This window comes from Pagrus pagrus, assembly GCF_965226575.1.
Source record: "Pagrus pagrus genome assembly, chromosome: 13".
In the NCBI taxonomy this organism is placed as follows: domain Eukaryota; kingdom Metazoa; phylum Chordata; class Actinopteri; order Spariformes; family Sparidae; genus Pagrus; species Pagrus pagrus.
The window spans coordinates 26,244,518-26,268,237 of record NC_140197.1 but is presented as its reverse complement, the minus strand read 5'-3'; the positions used below and the strand labels follow the sequence as shown (position 1 = coordinate 26,268,237).

The 23,720-nt window shown below is 42.7% G+C and overlaps 1 protein-coding gene across 4 annotated transcripts in view; it reads left to right on the top strand.

The window, feature by feature from the left end:
- Nucleotides 1-23,602, top strand: part of pde4a (phosphodiesterase 4A, cAMP-specific) — a 48,494-nt gene extending 24,892 nt beyond the window's left edge. Inside the window, exons 1-15 of one of the 4 annotated variants that reach the window (XM_084370483.1) lie at nucleotides 2,351-3,206; nucleotides 5,898-6,083; nucleotides 6,504-6,540; nucleotides 6,705-6,775; nucleotides 7,560-7,609; nucleotides 8,702-8,814; nucleotides 14,296-14,389; nucleotides 14,509-14,672; nucleotides 15,408-15,506; nucleotides 15,593-15,757; nucleotides 15,872-15,971; nucleotides 16,818-16,972; nucleotides 17,102-17,224; nucleotides 19,158-19,340; nucleotides 19,555-23,602. In XM_084370483.1, coding sequence (XP_084226609.1) covers nucleotides 3,013-3,206; nucleotides 5,898-6,083; nucleotides 6,504-6,540; nucleotides 6,705-6,775; nucleotides 7,560-7,609; nucleotides 8,702-8,814; nucleotides 14,296-14,389; nucleotides 14,509-14,672; nucleotides 15,408-15,506; nucleotides 15,593-15,757; nucleotides 15,872-15,971; nucleotides 16,818-16,972; nucleotides 17,102-17,224; nucleotides 19,158-19,340; nucleotides 19,555-20,067 — 2,247 coding nt within the window. In that variant the 5' untranslated portion in view covers nucleotides 2,351-3,012 and the 3' untranslated portion in view covers nucleotides 20,068-23,602. Of the gene's footprint in view, nucleotides 1-2,350; nucleotides 3,207-5,897; nucleotides 6,084-6,503; nucleotides 6,541-6,704; nucleotides 6,776-7,559; nucleotides 7,610-8,701; nucleotides 8,815-11,334; nucleotides 11,941-14,295; nucleotides 14,390-14,508; nucleotides 14,673-15,407; nucleotides 15,507-15,592; nucleotides 15,758-15,871; nucleotides 15,972-16,817; nucleotides 16,973-17,101; nucleotides 17,225-19,157; nucleotides 19,341-19,554 lie in introns of those variants that run through there. The other 3 variants (XM_084370482.1, XM_084370484.1, XM_084370485.1) reach the window with 3 other exon arrangements.
- Nucleotides 23,603-23,720: the final 118 nt, after the last annotated feature.

Genomic DNA, 23,720 nt, shown 5'->3' with positions numbered 1-23,720 from the left:
AAGCTGCGTGCTGAAAGGTGGAACACTGAATTCATGCAGCAGGTTGTGCTTGTTTTTTTCCTTTCCCCTTTCTTGCTCGCTGCTCTCGCAGAAAAAGGCTGCGAGAAAAACAGATACGATTCACAAGTCGTCTCATTTGTGCCCTCATTTGGTATGTGCAGAGTGTATATTCAAATTGTGACACAAAGTTTGAATACCTTGCCTCTTTGTGTCTCGCGACAGCCGCAGGTAAACACACAAAATCAGGTTGTCGGCACACACAATGTCTCTCTCTCACACAGACACACACACACACACGCATAACTTAAAATGTCCAATCTGTATTCCAAACACTGACAAAAAGGTTAGCCCCGCCACCAAAAACAAAAAATGTGATGAGAGTTTTCCACTCAGACAAGCAGAAATTCAAGAATCAGTAGCATGAGATAATGTAATGTATGATCTGTTCTCATTTATTTTTCTTACAAGTCCATCAACCTCTAGTACAAATTAGTCATCGTCAATAATAACTACAAGAACTTCAAGGAACTTTTAACTGGTTAAGAAACGGTCTCAGTTTAAATATGCCTCTATACGACCGACATGAGCAAACAAGAGCATCAGCAGAAAGATATTATTCCTGTCACCGGGTGGGATTCTGACTTAATCAGGTTGGATAAATCATAAAATTACCACTATTTTTCATGGCAGAGTGCTGAGGATGAATCGAGGGGTCTCACGGCCTGAGGAAAGAAGCTGCACTGGTACGGCACTAAGTCTACTTTGTTTCACTGTTGTTGTATTACAGTTATTAATCTTCCATAGCCACAGACGGATACGTTACCTCGTCACTGTTCTTCCTGCAAACAGCTGTGTTTAAAAAAAGAAAAATAGTGCCAAAAAGAAATCGTGTCTTATGCTCACTCGCTTTCCAAAACAAATGCACTTTTTTGGAGTTGGCATTTCTGCATCTCCAGTTCCCTCATCTCAGAGTCAGTGTTTTTTTGTTTTTATTTTTTATGTACTTTCAGTTAAATGTCTGAAATAAGGTCTATGTTGAACACAAGCATCTAACTCTTCAGTAAACACTCCACGCTTGAATTAAAAGGTGGTTACGTGTCTTACAGAAGGTGGTTGCTAATAAACGGCAATGTTTTTTTACTTCTGGCGATTTTATACATGCTTCAAAAATCATAAAGTGGTGTTCACCTGTGAAGATTATCTTGCCAAACAAACATGTACGTATCATAAACTTGTGTTTACCGCAGAATTTCCGGGTTAGCCTGCAGAAATACGTCATCGCTGCAGCGCTCTTTTAGACATCTCTCTTGAGTAGTCATGCATACCAATCTGAAACCATTAAAAAAGACTATTGTTTTACATAAACAAATCTTAAATAGCCTCTTGAAATCTATGACTGAAAGTCTTCTGTTACATGTGAGAAAAATCTTACAATAACTATGTGGAGGTAGACATGTTATCCTGGAGTGTCAGACTGTGCAACAGGAATGTAATTCAGTAAGTTGCACAATCGTTTCTGTGAAACTCAACTAGTTCAACACTTCTTTTGTTCTCTCTGCCAAGGAAATTGCCACACATTCAACAGCCTTATTTCCAAACACCATTTTGGTAATTCAGGGGTTAATGAGGGAGTTACGCTGCTATTAATCAATACCTCCTCTCATGAAAGTAATAAATGGCACCTCAGGAGCTGTGCTGCCAGCCAACCTGATACCTGCAGTGGTTCAATATCTCCAACATAGTTTTTAATAACGCTGCAGTCAATTTGATTTTTCTTGCATTTTACGTTGCAGTGTGCTGGAAAAGCAGCCATGTACTGTTTAGAAACCATGTAAGAAAAATAAAAATCCTGCTGGAGGCTGTCTAACGTTGCTATCTCGCATGTCATCACTGAATTAGTTGTGGTTGACCTAAAGCACCTTGTTTGAAAGCTATTTCATGGTCTAATTGTTGCTCACGGAGAACATTAAGGTAGCACTGTGTCTGCTCACATCTAAAGGCCAAGGAAAGTGCTGTTGGTGAGCAAGGCTGTTGATGTCAAAATACAAAATGTTTTGGGCGCAAACCTTGCACGCTCTTTAGTGGAACATGTAAACATTTACACAGGGGTATGAGTCAACCCGCTTTCCCCTGACTTTTTTTTTTCTCTTTTCTCCTCCTCTTTCTGGTTGTTCTCTATCTTCTCTTCAAAACCTGATTACACAAGCTCTGTGTGTTGCTTTATTCTCACGTCTGCTGTCTGTTGCTCTTACTGATCAGTCTTCCTGTTGCTGCAGAGGAACTGTGTGCACAGAGAGATAAGGACAGAGAGAGCACATGCTTGCACTGGGGAGGCGGGGGAGGAGAGAAACAGTAACAGATACAACGTGAAGGGCGAAAGGCTGACTAATTAGGAAATTAACCGAGATCATCGCAGGTTGTTTGTGCAGCCCGAGTGTCTCGAGGGCTGTGAACGTGAGACGGCAGCCACAGCAGCCTGGACACCAGATGGGGACAGAGGTCCAGTTAAGGCCGGCCGGTCCCAGCAGGACTCAACTGAGCTGAGGTGGTGAAATACCAGAAGAGCGCTCCTCTGGGAAGCAGTCGGTGCCGAGGAACAGACGAACCTTAAACAAAACTGCATGGGCGAGGATTAACGAGACCCGTGTAAATCCAGGGAACAAACTGAGGATGTGAAAAGGGGTGAACTGGAGTTTAAGCATCCACGGCCTGAGGATCACAGCCCAGGATATGCATGTTGATGCACTTTGACTCCTCTGGCATGAGACACATGGGAGAGCACTACTAAAGGGAGGATCGGGCCTTGATATTTGATCCTGCTCTGGATTGTGGACGGTTAGCGCCACATAAGACTGTCTGTCTGCTTCAGACGTGAGTCGACACACTAAGAAGTCGATGAGTGGAACTGCATTAGAGGGAGACAGCCAAACAAAGCGAGACAGACAGTTTTAAGTCGAGTCTGGGGGAGTTTTCTTTAACTGGTCGGCTTCAGCAGGGCCAGAGCTGTCAGCGATGAGTCAGAGGAAGCTGACACGACAGCTGAGGTTGTGGGAAGGTCCTGAGGGTCCACCTCCCGCACCCTCTCTCACCTCGCCCGTGTCACCGGTCGATCAGCCTCGCGGACACGGGGGCTCTGCTCTGTTCCGGCGTATGAAACTGAACCGCAGTATTCAGGAGCGCAGACGTTCATCCAACTGTATTTGCAGGTACATTTCTGCAGCCAAGGTACATTTTTCTGTTAAAAACAGAAGCTGCAGTGACTTTTGATTGTTCTGCACCAGTTCAGGTGAGGTGTGAGCATCATAAACATTTGTGCAAATGAGTAAATTATTCCATGCACACACACTAATAACCTGAGTCAGATGGATTAGATTTTGGGAAGTGAACTGAATTCTGAATGCTAAAGTTTCATAATTACTCTCAAAGTTTGCAGGAAAAAAAAATAAAAACAGGGATTAGCGCGTGCAGCTTGCAGACGGTCCCCCTGGCAGACATTTCTGATGTGTTTTTCATTACTGGGGAAACTTGTTTAATGATAATTTGATCTTCAGCCATATTCACAAAGCCTTCTGGGGAGAGCAGTGGCTTCTAATTGGCCAATTTAGAAGTAAATTCTAAAAATATCGCACTTCACGCTTAATTTAAGAAGTCAAACTGAAAACTGTCACAACTGTGTTGACAACAAAAGTTTGGGAGAGGTGGGGAGGTGTTGTGGAGATTAAAGTTATCCTACATTAAAAATAGATGCCGCAGCTACACTGCAACCTGCTTCCCTATCTGTCCTTGTCATCCTCACATTTGCAGCCTGAAAGTGACAACTGTAGATGCATATTATTATAGATGGAAGTCTTGGCTCGTAGCTGTTTTAGTGCACAGCAAGCCTAATAACAATTCCAGCAGTGTACTCTTCAGATAAATTAGTATCTGTCCGATGGCTACCAACAATTCTCCATCATTTTATTGTTAAAGGATGCCAAACTCCACAACCTTATTCGATCAATACTGAGTTGATTTCTTAGCTGAGGGATCGAATCTTCTTTCATCTCAGAAAACGATGGAGTTTTGTCGAGGGCTGCTGGAGAATAAAGGCTTCCTGACTGCAGGTGCTGCCGGTGAAAAAGAGACGAGTGTAACCTGAGACGCGTGTTACCGTGTCCCCTTCGGCTAAGCTCGTCTTTGACTGGATCTAGCAGATTAGCTTCAGCCTTGTGTTTTGGGTTTAATGTTAATTGGCAACGTGCTGGCCTGATGTGTGTGGACAGATGCTGTGTTTCCTTCCTGAGCTAAAAGGAGAAGACAGATGTTGATTTACATGACTGTAACAATGCTGCTTCGTCAGTGAAACCGTATGTTTGGGTTGGATGTTTAATTATCTAGTATCCACTCGTGTCATGTGTCCCAATGAGCATAGTGGTGGTGACGTGGACAATATTTCTTCAACCTGACTGAAGTCATTCTGATTAGAGATTCAAAGTTAATTGTTTACATGTACGCTAAATAAAGTGACAGATAAGATGTGTTTACACGCCCCAAAGTATTAAATCAGAATATAATTAGTTTTTCCTGCTGCTGTGAAGCGTCTTATCTGTAAGACATATTCAACAGAAAAGTAAAAAAAAAAGTAGTTCTGTCTGTTAATTTTCAAGATGGACCTTCATTGTGTCCAGGGAACAGTATTTGCATTTCTATGGCTCTTTCTAATTAAGCATTTGACCATTCTTAATGGACAAGTTCAACCAAAAATGGAAATTCAGTCATTATCTACTCATTCCCATGGTAATGGAAAGTCGGGTGAAGTTTTAAAATGACCAAAAAAAACTAAGAAAACAAAACAAAAAAGATTTAATATAAAATGGCCACAGCATAATCCAAGTCTCTGGAAGCCCCGAGATCCGAAAATGACTTTTATAAGCTGAAATCTTCACTGTAGCTGCTAAGCTAAAAGTGTTACCCTGTCTGAAGCGGGTGCACGAGCTCGACCGTCTGTACTTCAGTTGTTTAGGAGGAGGATGCATCTCGGTTTCAATTTGAAGCTCCACAAATGTTTAGACGACTCGAAACTTGAGTAGATAATGACTGAATATTCACTTCTGGGTGAACTCTTTAAATATCTAAAGCTCTAAAGTACACTAAGGTTGTATCAGCCACAGACCAGGTTTGACATGTACAGCCATGTTTCTGTCCTCCCTGAAACTTACTTAAGAATATATTTACTCCAATCAGAGAGAAATGATTAAGGATTAAGCGTTAAAATGGTTACAAGGCAACAATATTTTCCTACTGATTGAATGATAAGAGATTTACACCCCTCCTCTCAACCTGATTGAAAATTACCTCTCATCAGGCCAGTCACTCCCAACTGAGGTGGTCACACGAGGCATTTATTTTCTGATTAGGCCATCAATCTGATTATAAATGGAATATTTGGTTTCATGGAAAGGAAGTTTATATGAAAGTTGGCTTCGTACTGGTCTGAACACTGTTGTGTCTTCGTCCTAAAAGAAATCTGAATCCATAATCCAATATCTCAATCACTCACGTCTGCTGACAGACAGCTTTGGCTCCGAGAGACGCTGCTGTCGATGTGGCTCATTTTGCTCACTTAAATGTGACTTGTTCTAAAATGTGACTTGTCAGTAAAGTGTAATTCCCAGGGCAGCCCGGTGGCAGGCTGCCAATCCAACGGCACCACAGAGTCACAGCTGTATGGATTCATGCTGTAGTGTCTGTCACATCTCTTCCTTCAGCTTCCTCTCTAAGCGAGTAGAAAGGATGGGAGTTTGTTTGGAAGTTTTAGGTTTATCGTGCCAAGACCTGTTGTCAATGTGAGATAAGAGAAGCAAACACCTAAATGACATGCATGATGTATAATCAATTATTCCTCTCTAACCCCTCAGCTTCGATTCAGAAAATGGTCCCTCGCCAGGCCGCAGTCCCATGGATTCGCAGGCGAGTCCTGGGTTGGTGCTCCACCCTTCTTTCCCCCAGAGCCAGCGCAGGGAGTCCTTCCTGTACCGCTCGGACTCCGACTACGACACGTCCCCCAAAACCATGTCACGCAACTCCTCCATCAACAGTGAGGGGTAAGCACGCAGCCATCGTCCTGGATCCATCACACGGCACACTGAATTTAAACATGTTTCCCAAATCTGCCGTGTCCATTTACACACACGCACCACAATAACGGCACATTATCCCAATCAAACAGCGAATGGTTGTGACTGTAATTATGCATTCATTATGCTAATGAAATCATGATGAATCCTCTTAGCATTAACTGTTGTGCTCTGTTTCCTGGCTCGTCTTTCCGCAAGTTTAATCCACCCAAAATCTTCCATTAGTATATTTCAGGACTATTTCTCTGTTTAGGTCCACATAGGTCTGTGTAAACATCCAGCTCACAGATGCAGCCGCTCATATAAACACTAACACAGAGTGCCTCAGTCGCCCAAACCTCTCACACTCTCATTCTCTGCTATTTGTTTTCATCTTTTGTCCTGCAGGCACGCCGAAGACATGATTGTCACCCCTTTCGCTCAGGTATGTTTTCCTTGTGCACCTTGTCTGACAAGTTTAATTGCTGTAAGTGACTAGAAAGGTGGCTAATTAGTGCAGTGAACTTGTCCCCCCTCCCCCTCCTCCTCCTGTCCCCCCCCCCTCCCTCCTCCTTCTTTCCCCTCCTACGCTGTCCATCCATCCCCCAGGTGTTGGCCAGCCTACGAACCGTAAGAAGCAACTTCACCATCCTCGCCAATGTCACAACACCCACTAACAAGTCAGTATCATGCTGTCAAACACCCCTTCCCCCCACTTACACTCGTCACGACTGCCTGCTTAGTTTGCAGTGTGTTTGCTAACGTCTCCTTCTCCTCGCTCCCGTGGGAAACACTTATGCCATCATGATTAACCAGTTTATGATTATCAGGCTATGCTCAAGGAAAATATGATCTGCATTATCTGGCAACTCTCCAGCTCGCTGGCTGAGGACTGAGTGCAGCATGCCTCAGATGTATGTCCCTGACTCTGTACCTAGACGATGGAGACGGTCAATAACGCTAAAATTATTCTCCTTTGTAATGCAGTAGACAGAAGGAGCTCGAGTTGGCAGGCTTTTAGCTCCACGTCAATATGATATATAAAGCAGTGCACCACAGAATTATCAGCATCTATAATTATGCGGTGTTGTGCCCTGAAAATGCCTCCCTCACTACACAATTATGAAACCACGAAGGCTATTTGAAAGGAGAGCGGAGCTCGTGCTTTGTCTTCGACTATTTTAGGATGCTTGAATATTTGAAGTGGAATGAGGGAATTTTATGCATTTTTAAAAATTCCCACATTGCAGTGTTATTCAAGATTCATAGGCATTTTAATACAAACATGCCTTTGTCTCGTTCCAGGGGCATATAAATGAATAAAAGACATAAAAAATATTTATACCCTCTCTGTGAGCCAAGCCTTTTGTTGCCTCATTGTGTAGTGCTGAATGTGTGTTGAACCCCAGCAGGGGGCAGCAGTGTGCGCTTCTCCATCTGATGTAATGATGTGTTTGTCCACAGGAGGTCACCAGTGACAAGCCAACCCACTGTTCCCCAAGCTACGCTCTCTGGTATGCTGTCAGCTAATTAAAACTCTTGTCCAAAGAGACCCACAGTCCCCTCACACGGCTTTAAGGACACACTAAGGCTCCCACGCTCCCAAATTGCATCATCAGTAATGCAAATGTGTGCAGGACAGCACAGCACATCATCTTGTGGCTGATATTGAGGATTTACTATTAGATCTTTATTATCTCAACATATAATGCTACAGCTATGAAAAATACGTGTGTTGAGAAATAACTCGACAGAGTTGAATCTCTTTTCATACATAGATGTTTAAATTATGTACGAAAGGCTTCATCTTCACCAAACCTTAAAACGTCTTTACACTGAAAGTGAGAGGAAATGAAACCTACTGTTTTGTCGTAGCAGTCGTAAAAATACTGCGAGCAGAGTTTGCATCATCAACACTTTTAGAAGCACATGTATGAGTAAACAGTGAGCTATAGATATATACTTATACTTTTGTCACTCAGCTATATCCTAAGCCCTGTCTTACTGTGCTTATACAAACAGCATGTAGAACATCAGTACATGCAACTTTAGACAACATAATAAAGGTTTTTAAATGGGAGACAAAAGACTGGGAAAGTTGTTTACAGTCCACAGGTAAACAGGTTCGTTGGTAACAGGTGATAGTATCATGATTGGGTACAAAAGGGGGATTCTCGAAAGGCTCAGTTGTTAATAAGCGAGGATGGGGCGAGGTTCACCACTTCATGAAACAGATGGTTGCATGACGGATTTGACTTGATAGGCTCAGGAACGCTTCGTAAAACTGTTGTCCATAAACACAGTTCACTGAAAATGATTGCATTCTCTTTTTATTTGTGTTTCACACAGCGTCTCAACCGTTTTTTTGGAGCCAGCATTGTATAATTTTATGTTACTTAGCTAGTCATAACTTAAAATACATTTCACTAAAATGTGAAAAACTGTTACTAATTCTACAGCATCAGAAAACACAAATAATTATGATTCAGTTGTTTTCTAGGGTTATAACATACGGTACTAGACTTGACAATCAATTTTAGACTGGTAGTATGTTACATATTTTCAATTGTGTTGTTGTTTTGTGCCTGTGTGTGTGTTTTCCCCAGAGGAGACATACCAGCAGATGGCTCGGGAGACTCTGGAGGAACTGGACTGGTGTCTGGACCAGCTGGAGACCATTCAGACCCACCGCTCAGTCAGCGAGATGGCCTCCAACAAGGTGAGCACCTGTCAACACACAAACATGCTCACTTGTACCTTCACTGTCCTTCTAGCTCAACATTAACTCCATGCCAAGCTTCTTAAGGAGGAGCAACATATAAACGGTGTATTTCATGGTTCATGAGGACTGAACATTACTGGGTTGTAGCTGTATCAGTCAGACACATGGCTATAATGTCTTGTTTAAGCTTCCAGTCAAATATATGTTCACAGTGCAGCTCTATCGTGTTTGTAAAATGTATTAAAAATACTTTGAAGAATGCTGCGTTTGGGTCAGAAAAACGTTCATCTGGCTGTCTAGTCTCCTATAATACCTATCACATTGAACGCTCACACATTTTCACGTAATATTGTTTAGAAAATGACTCATTAGATATTAAAGAGAGAGTATTAAGAGTCAATTCTCAAAGAGTTGTTAATCAGAAATAGCAATTCTTGGAAATATTTGTTTCCTAGGTTGGCTGCAACTAACAAGTCAGTTAATCTGTTGATTCTTTTCTCAATTAATCATTTAGTTGTTGGCGGTCAAGTAGTGAAAAATGTGGATCGGTGTTTTCAAAAGCCCAATATGACTCCCTTAAAAAATGTTTCATCCACAACTCAGAGATATTCAGTTTACTATCTAAAAAAAACTTTAACATTTAAGAAGCTGGAATCAGAAAACGACAACCTCAAACTAATGAATCGATTATCAAAATAGTTGGTATTTAAATTAAAAGCTGACAACTAATTGATTGTTTGTTGCAACTCTGTAATTGTACAGATGAATAATTGTGAGCTTTGTGGTTGCACCACTTCTGGGCTTTTATGGACTAAACTGACATGATTATGTCTCGTTAAGCTTTTGTGTTTAGAGCTGCAAAGAGATGCAGGTGTGCATTTTGCAGTACTACATCTACATGCCTGTGTGTGTGCACGTGGGCAGGCTTCTTCAGTATGCATGCATTTGTATTTGTGGGGGCTCAGGGACAGAGAGAGAGGAGGGAGGGTGACGGTCTGTGGGTATGGAGGATGTGAGAGGGAGGGGGGGACGGCCCTGATGCTGATGTCTCTGCTGTAACCTTGGTTGCTATCGAACAGCAGCAGGGTCTGCCCTTCCCTTTTAGTCATTGGCTTGCCTCTCTGACCACAAGCCATGTGGTTTGAGCAACGACCAATGAAATAGAGGTGATGCTCCTTTAATAGTGCTCTGTCTTAAAGAGACAGCATCGTGCACCTTGTTTGTTTTATTCGAGAAATTCTTCCCGTGTTGCACTGCACTCTTAATTAATGGCAAGGATCTGTGTGTTTATAATCAGTCAGGCTTATGATGAAGGGACTGAGGGAGGGAGAACAGCAGAGTGCTTAGAGGACATCATTTATGTGTCTGTGTGTGTGTGTGTCTGTGTGTGTGTGTGCATATACAATGTGCAGAGTCTCCTGGGGTAAACAGAGTCTCTGTGAATATGTTGCCGCCTTTTAGCAGCCGCAGCTAAGCTACAGAAATCCTCCGCGCTGTGCCAACATGGAGGTACACATGTAAATTCCCACTCAGTCTCTCACTCTTACTCACACCCTCGCTCACACACATATTTTCGACAGACGTACATGCTGTCTTGTCGCACATGCGCACTCAGGCTGAGAGCAGAAGCAGGCACAGACACACACACGCACACACATGCATGCGCCTGCAGCCACACTGCCTGATTAGCTTGCGAGAGCTGTCTACAGCATCCAGGGAAATGGCGCAAGAGGCAGAGCATTGGAGGAGGAACGGCAGCCTAAAGCGGCAGGATTAGACCTCTGGCATTTCGGCCAGCTGAGGCATGGATTGACTTGGAGCAGGGGACTGGGATACGGAGCAATCAGGAGGCAGCCTGACTGACTGTGGACTGACTGTGCGTTGATGGGATCAGTGTGAGACGGCACAGGCGGGCTGATGCACCGGTAGGACTGGGCCGGGCCTCTGGATCCGTACCGTGGGGGAGGGGCAGTCGACGCAGGAAGAGGGAGCCTGTTTTTCCAGACCACAGCTCTGGTGTGATTCTTCAGCCTGACCGTCTGCTTCAGGCCTGCCTGCATCCCTGCCTGCATCCCTCTCTGTCTCTCTCTCTCTCTCTCCCTCTGTCATCCTCTCCATCCCTGTTTTTCTCCTGCTATTATAATCTGTTTCTCCCCTCTTCCTTCCCCGATGTTCCTGCTGTCATCCAAGCTCCCTTTACCTCCATCATTCGATACCACAGTCATCTATCTGTCCAGCCGTCACCATCACTCTGTCCCTGTCACCTCCATCATCTAAATTTTTTATCACTGTTTGTCAAGCAGCTCGGCTCTCTCAACATAATTTTTTCGTTTACATCTCTGTCACATTCCCACTCATCACCTCCATCGGCTCCTCTCTGTGCCCTTCAGACGGTCCCTCGCTCCCTCTCCTTCTCTGTTTCCCTCCATCTTCCCTCTTTCGGCTCCCATCCACCTCTACCCTGCAGTGACAGTACATTTGGGTCAGTCGGCTCAGCAAATGGGATGAGATGTAGTCTCCACAGCAGCCGGATCCAGGGGGCTCCTGGTCTGCCCGTCAGGGGGACCCTCATCTTCGGACCACACTGAGGCTGGAGCCGGACTCTGGACTGACTGGGTGGCCTGCTTTGGGGTGCTGCATGTAGGCAAGGACAGTCTGCACCAGCAGCCCCTACCCTCACCCCCTTCCCCTGTTCCTTCACCCCCTCTCGGGGCAGCCGTCACTCTGGAGTGTCCCCGCTTGACTGGCTGTGGCCTCTCCCCACACACCCTGACGACGCCCTCATGCCACTGGGGCACCCACAGTGCCCCCAACCCACTCCACTACCGCACAACCTGCCTGTGCCATCGGCCCAAACCGCCCGTCACGCTCAACATGGGTGTTGTGGAGGCCATTGACCCAGCGCCGTCCCCCTGCCCCTCGCCTGTACCAGGAGGCTACAGGCTGCCCCGCTCCTCCAGCTACAGCCCCCTGCAGGGGAGGGCAGGGGCAGAGCTGGACCTCGGTGCAGCCGCCGGAGGGGTTCTGGAGGGGGGTGGGACGGCGGCGGAGCGCAGGACGCCCTTTGTGGACCTATTCTGTGAGACCTGCTCCAGGCCCTGGCTCATCGGCTGGTGGGACCAGGTAGGGCTCGGAGAGCTTGCAGAGGGCAAGAAGGCCTGGCAGTGGCCATCTTGGATAGATGCTGTGGACTCTTCAAGTGTTACTGCCACATCTATGCATGCATTTACATCTCATCTACTTGATTACCACATTTATTATCCTTGTGTTTTTAATCCAACAGTCAGTTTGTGTATTTAATGTTTTTATAAGGGACAATCTTATATGTTCAATATAATTCATTATACACTGAATTTATGTGGTAAAGAAAGGTTTTCTGGGTCTGACAGTGGAAGGTAAGAAACTGTGAGGCAGAGTATTGGTGTGTGTTTTCTTGTACATAATTTATACACAAATCCACTGAAGGGGAACAGTAATAAAGGCACAGAGTTTATTAACTCTGCTCAGTGTTTCTACAGCAGCGACACTGTAAACAAAAAGACAATATCACTTCTTCTCCTCCTTCCATACCTGTCTACATGTCTGTCCTTTGAGAATACACCGAGCTGCTTAAAATCTAAAAACAACTTCAGTGGGACTTTGCGATAAGTAGTCTAGCCATCTTTACTGCAGGTACGTTGCAGTGTCACATAATGTCCGTTTCCATCCTCCACACCTGCGTCCCACATCCCTCCGTCTCTCTCTCCTGCCACCCTGAGGCTGGCCTCAATACAGACTCAAGGAAGCCAAGCGTATTGTCACTGAAGGACAATGCTTGTTGTCTCAGCACTGAGAGGATGTTTCTTTTTCCTCCTTTTGTCCTCACATGTGCCAACATCCATAACAAATGTATGAAGTTGGAGACTGTGTGAGTTTTCTATCATAGGTCAGGTTTGCATTAGATATGGTATCATGTCACTGTGTTACCAAAACAAATGCTGGCTTTTCTCTTCACTGTTTACTTAAATGACATGGGGGCAAATCAGGATATATGTGTTGCTTATCTGCTGATATATTTGTAGTCTGGATCAATCAAATGTGCAGGTTATAGATCATAATTTTTTCAGTTATTCATGATTATAGACAGAAAGAGTGAAGCCCTCCTGGGTCCCTCACATATGCAGGTGTATTAGTGTGTGTGTGTTCGTTTTCATGTCTGTGTGGCGTTTGCATGTTTGCTTCATTAGTCAGTGTCAGAGGAAGAGTGTTGTTTGTCCTGGCACTCGGACTGGCACCGTGGAAGTGTTGGTTGGCAGCTATGACTCAGCGTTACAGCATTAGGGGAGGAAAGAACGAGAGAGAGCAAGAGAAAGAGGAGGAGGTTTGGGCTGAGCCTGATGCCTAAGTGTGCCACTGGGCTTGACTTGTTTTCCTGGCTCATGATGACTGATTCTGCCCAACTGCTTCTACAATTTGCTGTCAGAGTACTTACTTGCTTGGCCTACCATGTAGAGAGTGCAAGGCTGGATGAGATAGGTGGGAAAAGAGAGAGGGAAGGAGTGAAATATGGTGGGAATGCATGAGGTGTGTGAAATGGCAGGAAGGCAAAGTGGAGCCTATGACAGAGGAGGATTTTGGGGCTGGAGGGCAGTAGCGGAGAGTGTTGTTTACCTCGAGAGGGAGGGAGGAGCAGATATAAGTAACAGAGAGACGTGGAGAGGAAGACAGCAGAGGAGGGGAGGGTTGACCTTGGTAAAGGTCAGAGACACCTGCCTACTCCCTCTGATTGTCACCCAAGCAGCCACCGCTCTCACATCAAGCTGAAGGACTGACTATGAGGAGGCAGTTGCCACGGCAACCGCTCTGGTTGCCATGGAGATTGTTATGTGTGAGAGATCAGTCAGTAGGACACAGACTGAGGGGTCTCGTCCGAATTGCATTGTGCCTTCGCATGACTTGTGCGACAGGTGACTGTCGAGCCTCGAAAACACAACATTTATCCATAAATATAAAGAATGACATTAAAGCCGAGAGAGCGTTCAGAAACAGTCTGCAGGGATAATGTATTCATTTAATCACATTCGTGCCTGTGCTGCAAGGACCTGCAGAGTAGTCCTTCATGATTTCCACTCTAGATGTATGGAGAAAAATACATGCAAACAGGCAACATTACTGCAGCATATTAATACACGGCAATCCAAATGCAAGTCCACTGATTTGGAGTATTGAACAGTATGTTCTCAAAAAGAGGAGGCATGATTCATAATTGATTTTTCTCACCCTTTAGTGAATGAAGCCAGTTTGAGGGTGATAATTTATTTTCTCATATTTGACTCATAGGAGGGTTTTGTTGTTCTGTATCAGTACAAATGGAATCTAAAGCACAATGTTATTCTATCTAAAGGTTTATCTGCCCATTTCAACATCTCTGAATATGCCTCTACATTGCAACTAGAATTAAAGTCACTCACTTCCTGTTTTTGTCTGTCCTTCCCTCAGTTCAAGAGGATGTTGAACAGGGAGCTGTCCCATTTGTCAGAGATGAGTCGCTCAGGGAACCAGGTGTCAGAATACATCTCCACTACCTTTCTAGGTAAAACAAATCTGCCATCTATCTGTGAGCAACCAATATATATCTTATAGCTTTGACCTTAGGTCAAGCACATCACACAAGTCTCCATCCTGGCTAACCTCTGAGTCTTGCCCCCCCAGATAAGCAGAACGAGGTGGAGATCCCATCCCCGACTTTGAGGGAGAGGGAGAAGCCCATGTGTCACATCAGTGGTGTCAAGAAGCTTACGCACAGTTCCAGCCTTTCCAACTCCGCCATGCCTCGCTTCGGTGTCAAGACTGAACACGAGGACGCGTTAGCCAGGGTAAATACATCTTCAATTGTCTCACTTTTATCGTGCGTTGTGTTTTGTCTCGCTGCAAGACAAACTCTTCTTGTGGGGCCAATAAAAATCTGACCTGAACTGAACTACATAGATGGAAAAGCAGCCGACAAAAATCAAGTAAGTATATTGACATGCACACATAAACCCACACAGTAGATGGAGTAGATCACTAAAAAAACAGGTTAGATGTATTTCCTGTTACTCTTGTCAACATATTCCATCGCTTTATGTAAATATAACCGTGTTAAGCACACATTAATTTCTGCACACACCTCTGCAGCTTCCCTGTCTGTACACCCACTAATGTGAACAGATAAAGGGAAAATCAATTCAAGACATCTGTTGTTACACATATATGATGTTTAAAGTTAAAAAAGCAGAAAACTTTACCACAACTTAAAACATCACCTGTTAACATCAACAGTGATTTAACCCCTTACAGTCGCAGCATGGATTTTTTTCTTTCTCATTCTCCTTTAGAGGAGAAACCCGTTTCTCTACCTGCAAGAACTACAACACAACACAATCTCATGCGGCCATTTTGCATGATGCAAATTTAATGCAACTTCATTTAAATCTAATCTAAAGACTCCGATCTAAAGAACACACAACTGTAATCTCATGCACCTTTGTTGGTGGAATTATCAGGTGTAACAAACTCATGATTGTTGTTGAGGATCGTTGTGTGTTAATGTTGTCTGTTTGTGTCTTCAGGAGCTGAACGACTTGAACAAGTGGGGCCTTAATATCTTTCAAGTGGCAGAGTTCTCTAATAACCGACCCCTAAGCTGCATAATGTTTGCCATCTTCCAGGTGAGAGACAGAACTTCAACTAACAATGGATTATATAGTCTATAATGTAGCATGACTAATGACCCCGTGGCCTGTCTCTCCTGCAGGAACGAGATCTACTGAAGACCTTTCGGATCCCTATGGATACATTTGTCACCTATGTGATGACCCTGGAGGACCACTACCATGCCAATGTGGCCTACCACAACAGCCTCCACGCTGCAGATGTCACTCAGTCTACTCATGTACTGCTATCCACACCGGCTCTAGATGTAAATATCTCTGCTGGTCCGACAACGACAAAAAGCATTACTCCAAACACCAAAAACACATTCATGCAAAATGTTCGTTTAATTAATTACGTCCCTTTCATTTCTCTCCCACAGGCTGTGTTCACCGATCTAGAGATTCTAGCTGCTTTATTTGCCGCTGCCATTCACGATGTGGACCATCCAGGGGTGTCCAACCAATTCCTCATAAACACAAGTGAGTCAAGATTAAGAGGCAAACAAACATGTGAACTGTGGAAGAAATATACAGGAAAACAGATGACATCATGTTGCAGCGGACAGTCAAAAAGCAGCTATTGCTGAGAAATCCAAATACTTCAGCATTGATAATAATATCAACAGGTCTCGTCTGGAAAAGTCTGATTTCAGAGAGAGCATAAGGTAGGTAGCTAAGAATTAGATGAGGACAATTTTCTGGGTCAGCTATTTTGAGAATACCCAGTTAAGGTTTGTCCAAAATACATGGGCTTTGCAAAATATATATATGTATGTGCGTATGTATTTTTTTAAACTTCAAATTGGTTCTTGACTGAGTCTTAAATATGAATATTTTACCTGACAGAATAGTTGTATTTAATATAATTTCATACTGATACCCCAACATATTATTTAACAGTGTACATTTTAAATTAAGGTTTTGTTGCCTTAGCTAATTTTGGATATTAGTCTACAGACGTATAGTCAGTAGAAAAAAAGATGCAATGTCTCTTCCTCATTACAAAATCAACATAATGGTGATTTTTCTATGTTAAACATCGTCCCAAAGACAATATACCTCTGCTATGTAAAATTTAATTCTAATTTTTTAAAAAAGAATTTGGATAAAACAGGTTTTATTTTTGAAAAGAAAAAAGTTTGAGTATTAAGAAATCTAAAGTTATATGTCAATAGAGCAAGTTCTCAGCAATCATGCAATATTTCGGTGCAACCTCTTGAGTCTGTACTTTTTATACATGTTTTTTGTACATTAATGTGTGTAGTCTGTAAATAGTGTAGTTTTAGTTGTTTTAAATATAGATATTTGTCTTATATCTTCCTTCAGACTCAGAGCTAGCCCTGATGTATAATGACGAGTCTGTGTTGGAGAACCATCACCTAGCTGTGGGCTTCAAGCTGCTTCACGAGGACAACTGTGACATTTTCCAGAACCTTAGCAAGAGGCAGAGACAGAGTCTGAGGAAACTTGTTATCGATATGGTGAGTGTTGTCAACAAACTCATTCTATATCATGAAGATAATAATCTTCCTGCTTAGCTCTTCCTCGTCTTCTGCTGCCTTTCTATTCTCCATCTTTCATTAGTGCGCTAATATTAATTTTCTCCCCAGGTTTTGGCAACAGATATGTCTAAACACATGAGTTTGCTGGCAGACCTCAAAACAATGGTAGAAACCAAGAAAGTGACAAGTTCTGGAGTACTGCTGCTCGACCATTACACTGATCGGATACAGGTGAGATGCCATCTTTAATGGACATTTAGCCAGTTAGCTTGCAGATTGTCTTGATTCTGAGTCTGTTACAAAAGAAAAGGACGATGAAAAGGATATATTCAATTAATTTAGAGTGCCAAAAAAAGAAAAGGGATTGGTTTTGAGATGAAGACTAAGCAGGGTGTTAACATTGCTCTGGTTAGAGTTAGAGTAAAGGTTACTAGGTAGGAGGCTGGACAGAACAACAAGTCTGGTGAGGGCTGATTTATACTCCTGCGTCAAAGTATTTCACCTCTGCAGGATGCTGCTTGTATGTGGGAGATACGGCCTTGTCATAACTTACACGCCCCTCCTTAATGTCATGATGTAGTGATTACATTTTGCACATGGACGCCACAAGATCCGTGACTGCTCTTTCTGTTTTTGCATTTCCTCCAACCTGTTTCCAGTGCTGGTAATGTTTGTTAAGACAGACAGGCTTAAAAAAAGGCTAAGTAGTTTCTTCTTTTAATGAGGGTTTAGTAGCTTATGGATTATAAGAGTTAGAGCCATAAAATGCAGGGACTCCTGTGGAGTCTGCTCAACTCACTGATCCTGGTTATCACAGACTATCCTTAAGTATTTCATGGGAGAAGTAGGTGTTGCTGTACTTTGTCGATAAAAACGGAGAGATCGGACTTGGGGCAGGATTTTGCAGAGAGGAAGAGCTGCTCAATATTGATTAGAGTTTGATGGACTGGAGATGTCAGCCAGGCATGCAGAAATATATCTGACTTGATTTGATCTCAATGTCAAAGATTTGAATCAGAGGAATGGTTAAGTGTCACGTAGAAAAGCAAGAATCAGAGCTTTCATCAAGAAGAGTGAAACATGCAAGTGCTTTCCCAGAGATCTCGGTGTCTGCAGACGTCCTAAGGAGACTAAGTGATTCTTGTTCTTGTCTTAAATGAGGTCAGGAGATCAGAGAGGAGTGCACTGCTGGGTCAGTATGCCTGAAATGATTTTGGTGCTTCTTTGACAATTCTTTGATTCTCTCTGTGTAGCCATTGACATGAGATGGAAATGTTGTGACCTGAAGGCACACAGCCAAATGTCAAAAAGAATTGATGATTAACATTAAAAGAGAGTGTGAAGGGGGTGAGGTTAATTGTGCATCTGTATGTGGCGGAGGATGCCTTTTGAGCTTTTTAAATATGACATACGTACTTGCTAAAACAGATTGTGAGCAGAACTGGAAAAGGGAGGAGCAGGTGTTGAGGTGTTGGGAAAAGGGGAAAAAAGTGAAGAAAGACAGTTTTAGAAGCAGAGGACTGGATTTGTACAAGCAGTCAATATAAAAGTAAAGTAAAAGTGAGAGAGGTCAGCAGAAAACTGGGTTTCAATCACTTTCTTTCAGCTGTTGAAAGATTTGATAATTTACAAAACAAATTGTCAGGAGGAACAGGGGAGATTAAAGATAGATGATCTGAAATTATAAAAATTCATCCTTGTTAACCTGCCCCTTGTAGTACAGAGAGGGCCTGGGTAGAAGGGTTGTTCAGTGAATATGTTAATCTTGTCCGCCTGAATCATTGATCCTTTATCTGACTGAAGTTTGTGCAAGTTACAATATCAGGCTGTTTTTTATTAATGCTTTACGTGGTGCTGAAGACGCAGACATTTGTGTCTGCTATATACCATAAATCCTCAATTATAAACTATACTGTTGCCTGTATACTTTATGGACTTCATGATCGAATTGACAAGCTGCAACATAATCACAGAAGAGTGGGAGGATCATAGAAACACACTGTGTCTGCAGTATTCATATAATATTCCTGATCATTATGCAGCTTCTGTAAAAGAAAAATTGAGATATGACTACAGATATGTGTGTTGGTGTGCATGTCGGTTGGGGCCACCCCCCTTTGTTGTATATACAAAAATATCGTGTGACATGTGACTGTCCGTGCAGGTGTTGAGGAACATGGTGCACTGTGCTGACCTGAGCAATCCCACGAAACCCCTGGCTGTGTATCGACAATGGACGGAGAGAATCATGGAGGAGTTCTTCAGGCAAGGAGACAAGGAGAGAGAGCGAGGGATGGAGATCAGCCCCATGTGTGATAAACACACTGCATCTGTGGAAAAGAGCCAGGTAAATGTTATACACATGCGTGGGAATGATTCTGTGCACACCTGGATAACTGTTAATACTGTAGGGGGGTGATAACTACAGTGCAGAGAGTGATCTGTCATCTCTGATCACAGCAGTCATCTTCATACATTTTTAATGCGGATTTGTAGGAAGTGAAATTACACCGCTGTGACAGTTTATATGATGTCTGTCATACACTTTTTTCTGGCTGCAGGTGGGTTTTATTGACTACATCGTCCATCCGCTGTGGGAGACATGGGGGGACCTTGTGCACCCTGATGCCCAGGACATCTTGGACACTCTGGAGGACAACAGGGACTGGTATCAGAGCACTATCCCACAAAGTCCCTCGCCACCTCCTGTGTGCCATGATAAGGAACTAAATGCCTGCATGGACAAGTTTCAGTTTGAGCTCACCCTCGAAGACAGCTCTGAGAGAGAACAGGTAGACGAGGGCGACAAGCCTACGCCGAACCACGTGGCACAGGACTGCAGTCAGGGGGAGGAGGAGGAGGGTAAAAAAGAGGAGGAGGAAGACACAATGGCAGAGGAGGAAAATGAGGACATAATAGAAGAGGAGGACGAGGTGGCAATGGAGGAGGAGGAGGTGGAGGAGGAGCAGGAGATGAAAGCTCAGTTGGAGGTGAGATCTGAAAAGGAGAGACTATCTGACACAAGTCCTGTAGAGGAAGAGGAAGATTCTTCTTCACAAGCTGAAGATACATGAGTAATGCTCCTGTATCTCCCTCCTCACTTGCACACATTATCTTGTTCATCCTTTCAATGGCCAAACCAAGAACAAATAAGACTGCAATGACAATACAGACCTTTAAATATATTTTTCAAAAAGGGAATAAATTAAAATTGCTTAAAGAGAAGGTAATTACACAGCAACTGTAGATTTGGAGTGGTGACAAGTCCTTCGACTGATTTCACAATGAACTTTAGACTAAAAGGAATCTAGGAGAGCATCGACGATGGGTAACTAATGACAGCGTAGCACTCTGGGACTGGAATGCACACATACAAACACACATAAAGTGGCACACACAAACACATAGTAGGAGTAAGACAAGTGATTACACCAATGCAATGGGTGTACACGCATGCATCAGTCGTGCAGTACAATTGGAGCCCAAATTAACTCCCTCCATTCCTGCACACGCGCAGACACACCAACACACACACTTGACTGTATGTTTGCATGTGTGCATTTACACGAGGGACATTGATCAGTGATGAATCTCTTTGGAAAAAGCCATCTCTTAATGGAGTATTAACTAGTGTTCAGTCAGTATTAGTAATTCATGTTTGTTAGAACCTCAACAGAAACTGTTCTCCTCAGAAAAGCTACACATCCGAGTGACTTTTTTTCCATTTCTGTCGGAAAGAAAAATAAGAAAATCCACAGAGTTGGAGGAGAGAGGAAGACGTCGAAGGAAAGGAAGATGCTGCGATGAAGGGACCCCCGGGTCCCATACCCCTTTTCCCTTTACGAGGAGAGTGCTACTGGTGCAAGATGGCTCTGTGCCTTTCTGAAACACCAGCTTCCTGAATGGAGCTGTCGTGAAGCAATGCATTGTGGGACGGGAGTGTCTGATTTTGTTATCATTTTTGATTGTCTCTTGTTAAAGATCTCTCTTTACTGTTCATGGTATTGTGGTGTGTATCTCACACGTACAGTTTCTGTGGTGATATGTTTTAAGCTGTAAGTCTTCCTTTGTTGCTCTTCTGGTAATATAATAACTCTAGATGCAGAGCAATCACTACCACCACCACAACCACCAGTGGACTCCAGCTTATGGTTTTTTCTTATTAGAATGATTTTTTTAAACTTTGAGAATAAGCCATGTGATGCTTTGAAGCATAAGTTTTGCCTATTTTCTATTTAACAGTTGCTAAACATGTTGGAAGGGAAACAGAATTATTTCATCAGTAGAACAAATTTTCACTCGCCATCTCAAACCCACTTGCACTGTGTGTTTATGTCTCCTCATACACAATGATTCTCACCAAAGTCAAGGATGAGAAACTACAGTGGGTGAAGTGATTTGAAGGAACATGGATGAATAAGAAAATCAGGGAGGCAGAATGTCAGGGGAAAGAAGTGTGACTTGGCCAAAAGGTGGTCTGGCAGTCCCTAATCATCCTTGTTATGTTTGATGCTTTTTTGCCTTAATGTCAGATGCAGGATACATACCTGCCAGTATGTAGATTTATAAGATATATGATAGATATCCTAGTATATTTATATCACGTCTGTATGCTTATTTCTGTGAGTATCGGTGTGTCTATACACAATGTATCCAGCATTGCATTTGGAGGGGAAAGGGAAACATTGCTGCCAATTAGTCGTTACGTTGTTGCTGTGCTCTGACCAACATAAAGAATGTGTTGTTTTTTAATCAGGATGGTAAAATGACTATCTCATAGCTACCTGAAGGCATGCAGAGGAAATAAGGATGGGAGTTAAGATTTTGCAGCCAATGAGAATTAATAAGGAGGTCCTTTGTTTGAATTTGATCAGATTTGTTGGCATGATGGAGTCGATGGGTGTATGCGTTCGTTTGCGTGTCTTATTGTGCTGTCATGAGTAAGCAAGTGAGTAACAGAAAGAGAGGGCAGGATGCTAAAGATGTTGTCATATGTGTCATTGTTCCCTCACTGGCATCACCACATCTTGTTGAACGGTGTTCAGGATTTGATCAGCACAGCTTAAATAGGTCACAGTTTGTTTAGGTGTTTGTTTTTCACAGGGTAAAAAAAAAAAAAGAACATGGGTGTGGTTCTTTTGAAGGTAAGAGCAAGTTTCTGCAGGTCAGTAACTGAACTTATCTGAAGACACCATAGCTCAGTGCAACAGAAGCCTGTGTGTTTGACCTGCTCTGTCGCAGGATGGAGCAGAGCTGCGGGGCCACCACACAGGCTTTGTGGAATGGGAATCCAGGATTACTATTGCAGTTACTTAAATAAAAGATTCCCATATGCATCGGCCTTTTACTTTCAAGATGTTGCTTTGTTTTTGTGGCTTTTTGTTATGTCATGAGCTATAAAAACATTAATATTTTATTGCCATACAAACACAATACTGTAGCAATTGTTTCTTATTAAGAAAATTATTCAATTGATTGATTGCTGCCATTCTTTTTAAACGATGAAAAGAAAACCATGGGAAGTGTTTTCTTTGAACAGTTTGTGTACAGTTTATTTTTATATCATTCTGGTGGATGGTCTGGAAAATGAATCACGTGTTGATGATATAGCTATAAGCATTATCACTCTTGTACATAATGTAATATTGGATTGTATATTATAAATTTATCCAAGTCATAATGATTGACAAATAACCACTTGAGGTTGTTAAGTGAACCACTGAAGCACTGCAGGCCACATCCCCACCTTTTCATTCTCTGATTATGTTTATGCTCACGTGTGCTTAACTTTCTGTCATGTTTTTTAACTGTCCACACTTATTGTTGAAAATCAAATATATTTGTACCAGCACTTTATTCCATCAGGTTTCGAGGCAGACAGTGTGTTTAAGGTAGTGTATAGTCTGTGCTGGTGGTTTGGTCATTGACAGTCACCTGTTGATTATATTCCATTGGGCCAAATCACAAACCTGCAGTAATCAATGTTAACCCCTTTTCTAGAGGCATAATCAAACAGACTAGTAATTCTCTATTAATAGTCCATGTGAGATTGATTTTATTTGACCGATAAAGTCAAATGTAAGCTGATGTAGTCACATAGGATGTGACATGTTCAAAGGAAATAAATGTGCCCTTATCTAACTTGGCCATTTCTAATACTACCACCACCTCTGTTTCTTAGTAACTTTAATCACTATCCTGATAGCCTAAATGTTCGTCCAATGGTGGCCTAACTAGCTGGTTCCCATCGGGTTGCTGTCAGGTTACTTTGTCGCAGACTGACTCCCTCTGTGAATAATTCTCTGGGCTTTAATTCATGTGTTTGTCACAAGTAAGAAAGATTATTCAAGGGAAAAAACAACATGAAATGATTGTAATATTTGTAAATGATCTTGCTGTAATGTGTAAAATGTGTCCAAGTTATTTTTTATTATATTATTTTTATGAAAGTTTTCCCTCTTAACAGAGCTGAGGTGTCATTTTGTGAATAAATGCATTTAATAAGCAAACATCTATATATAAAACAATATTATAGTATATCAGTATATTTTTCTTTTATTTCACTGTTCAGTACTGTAAAGTGTGTTAAAAATACAAATAAAGTAAGATTTTTATATTAAATGCAACACCACTGTCATGTTTGCTGTTTGTTTCTTGTTTGTAGTGCATTGTTTGGTATTAATTGTCAGGATATTACTTGTTTGTGTGTTTGCAATACTACCATGCC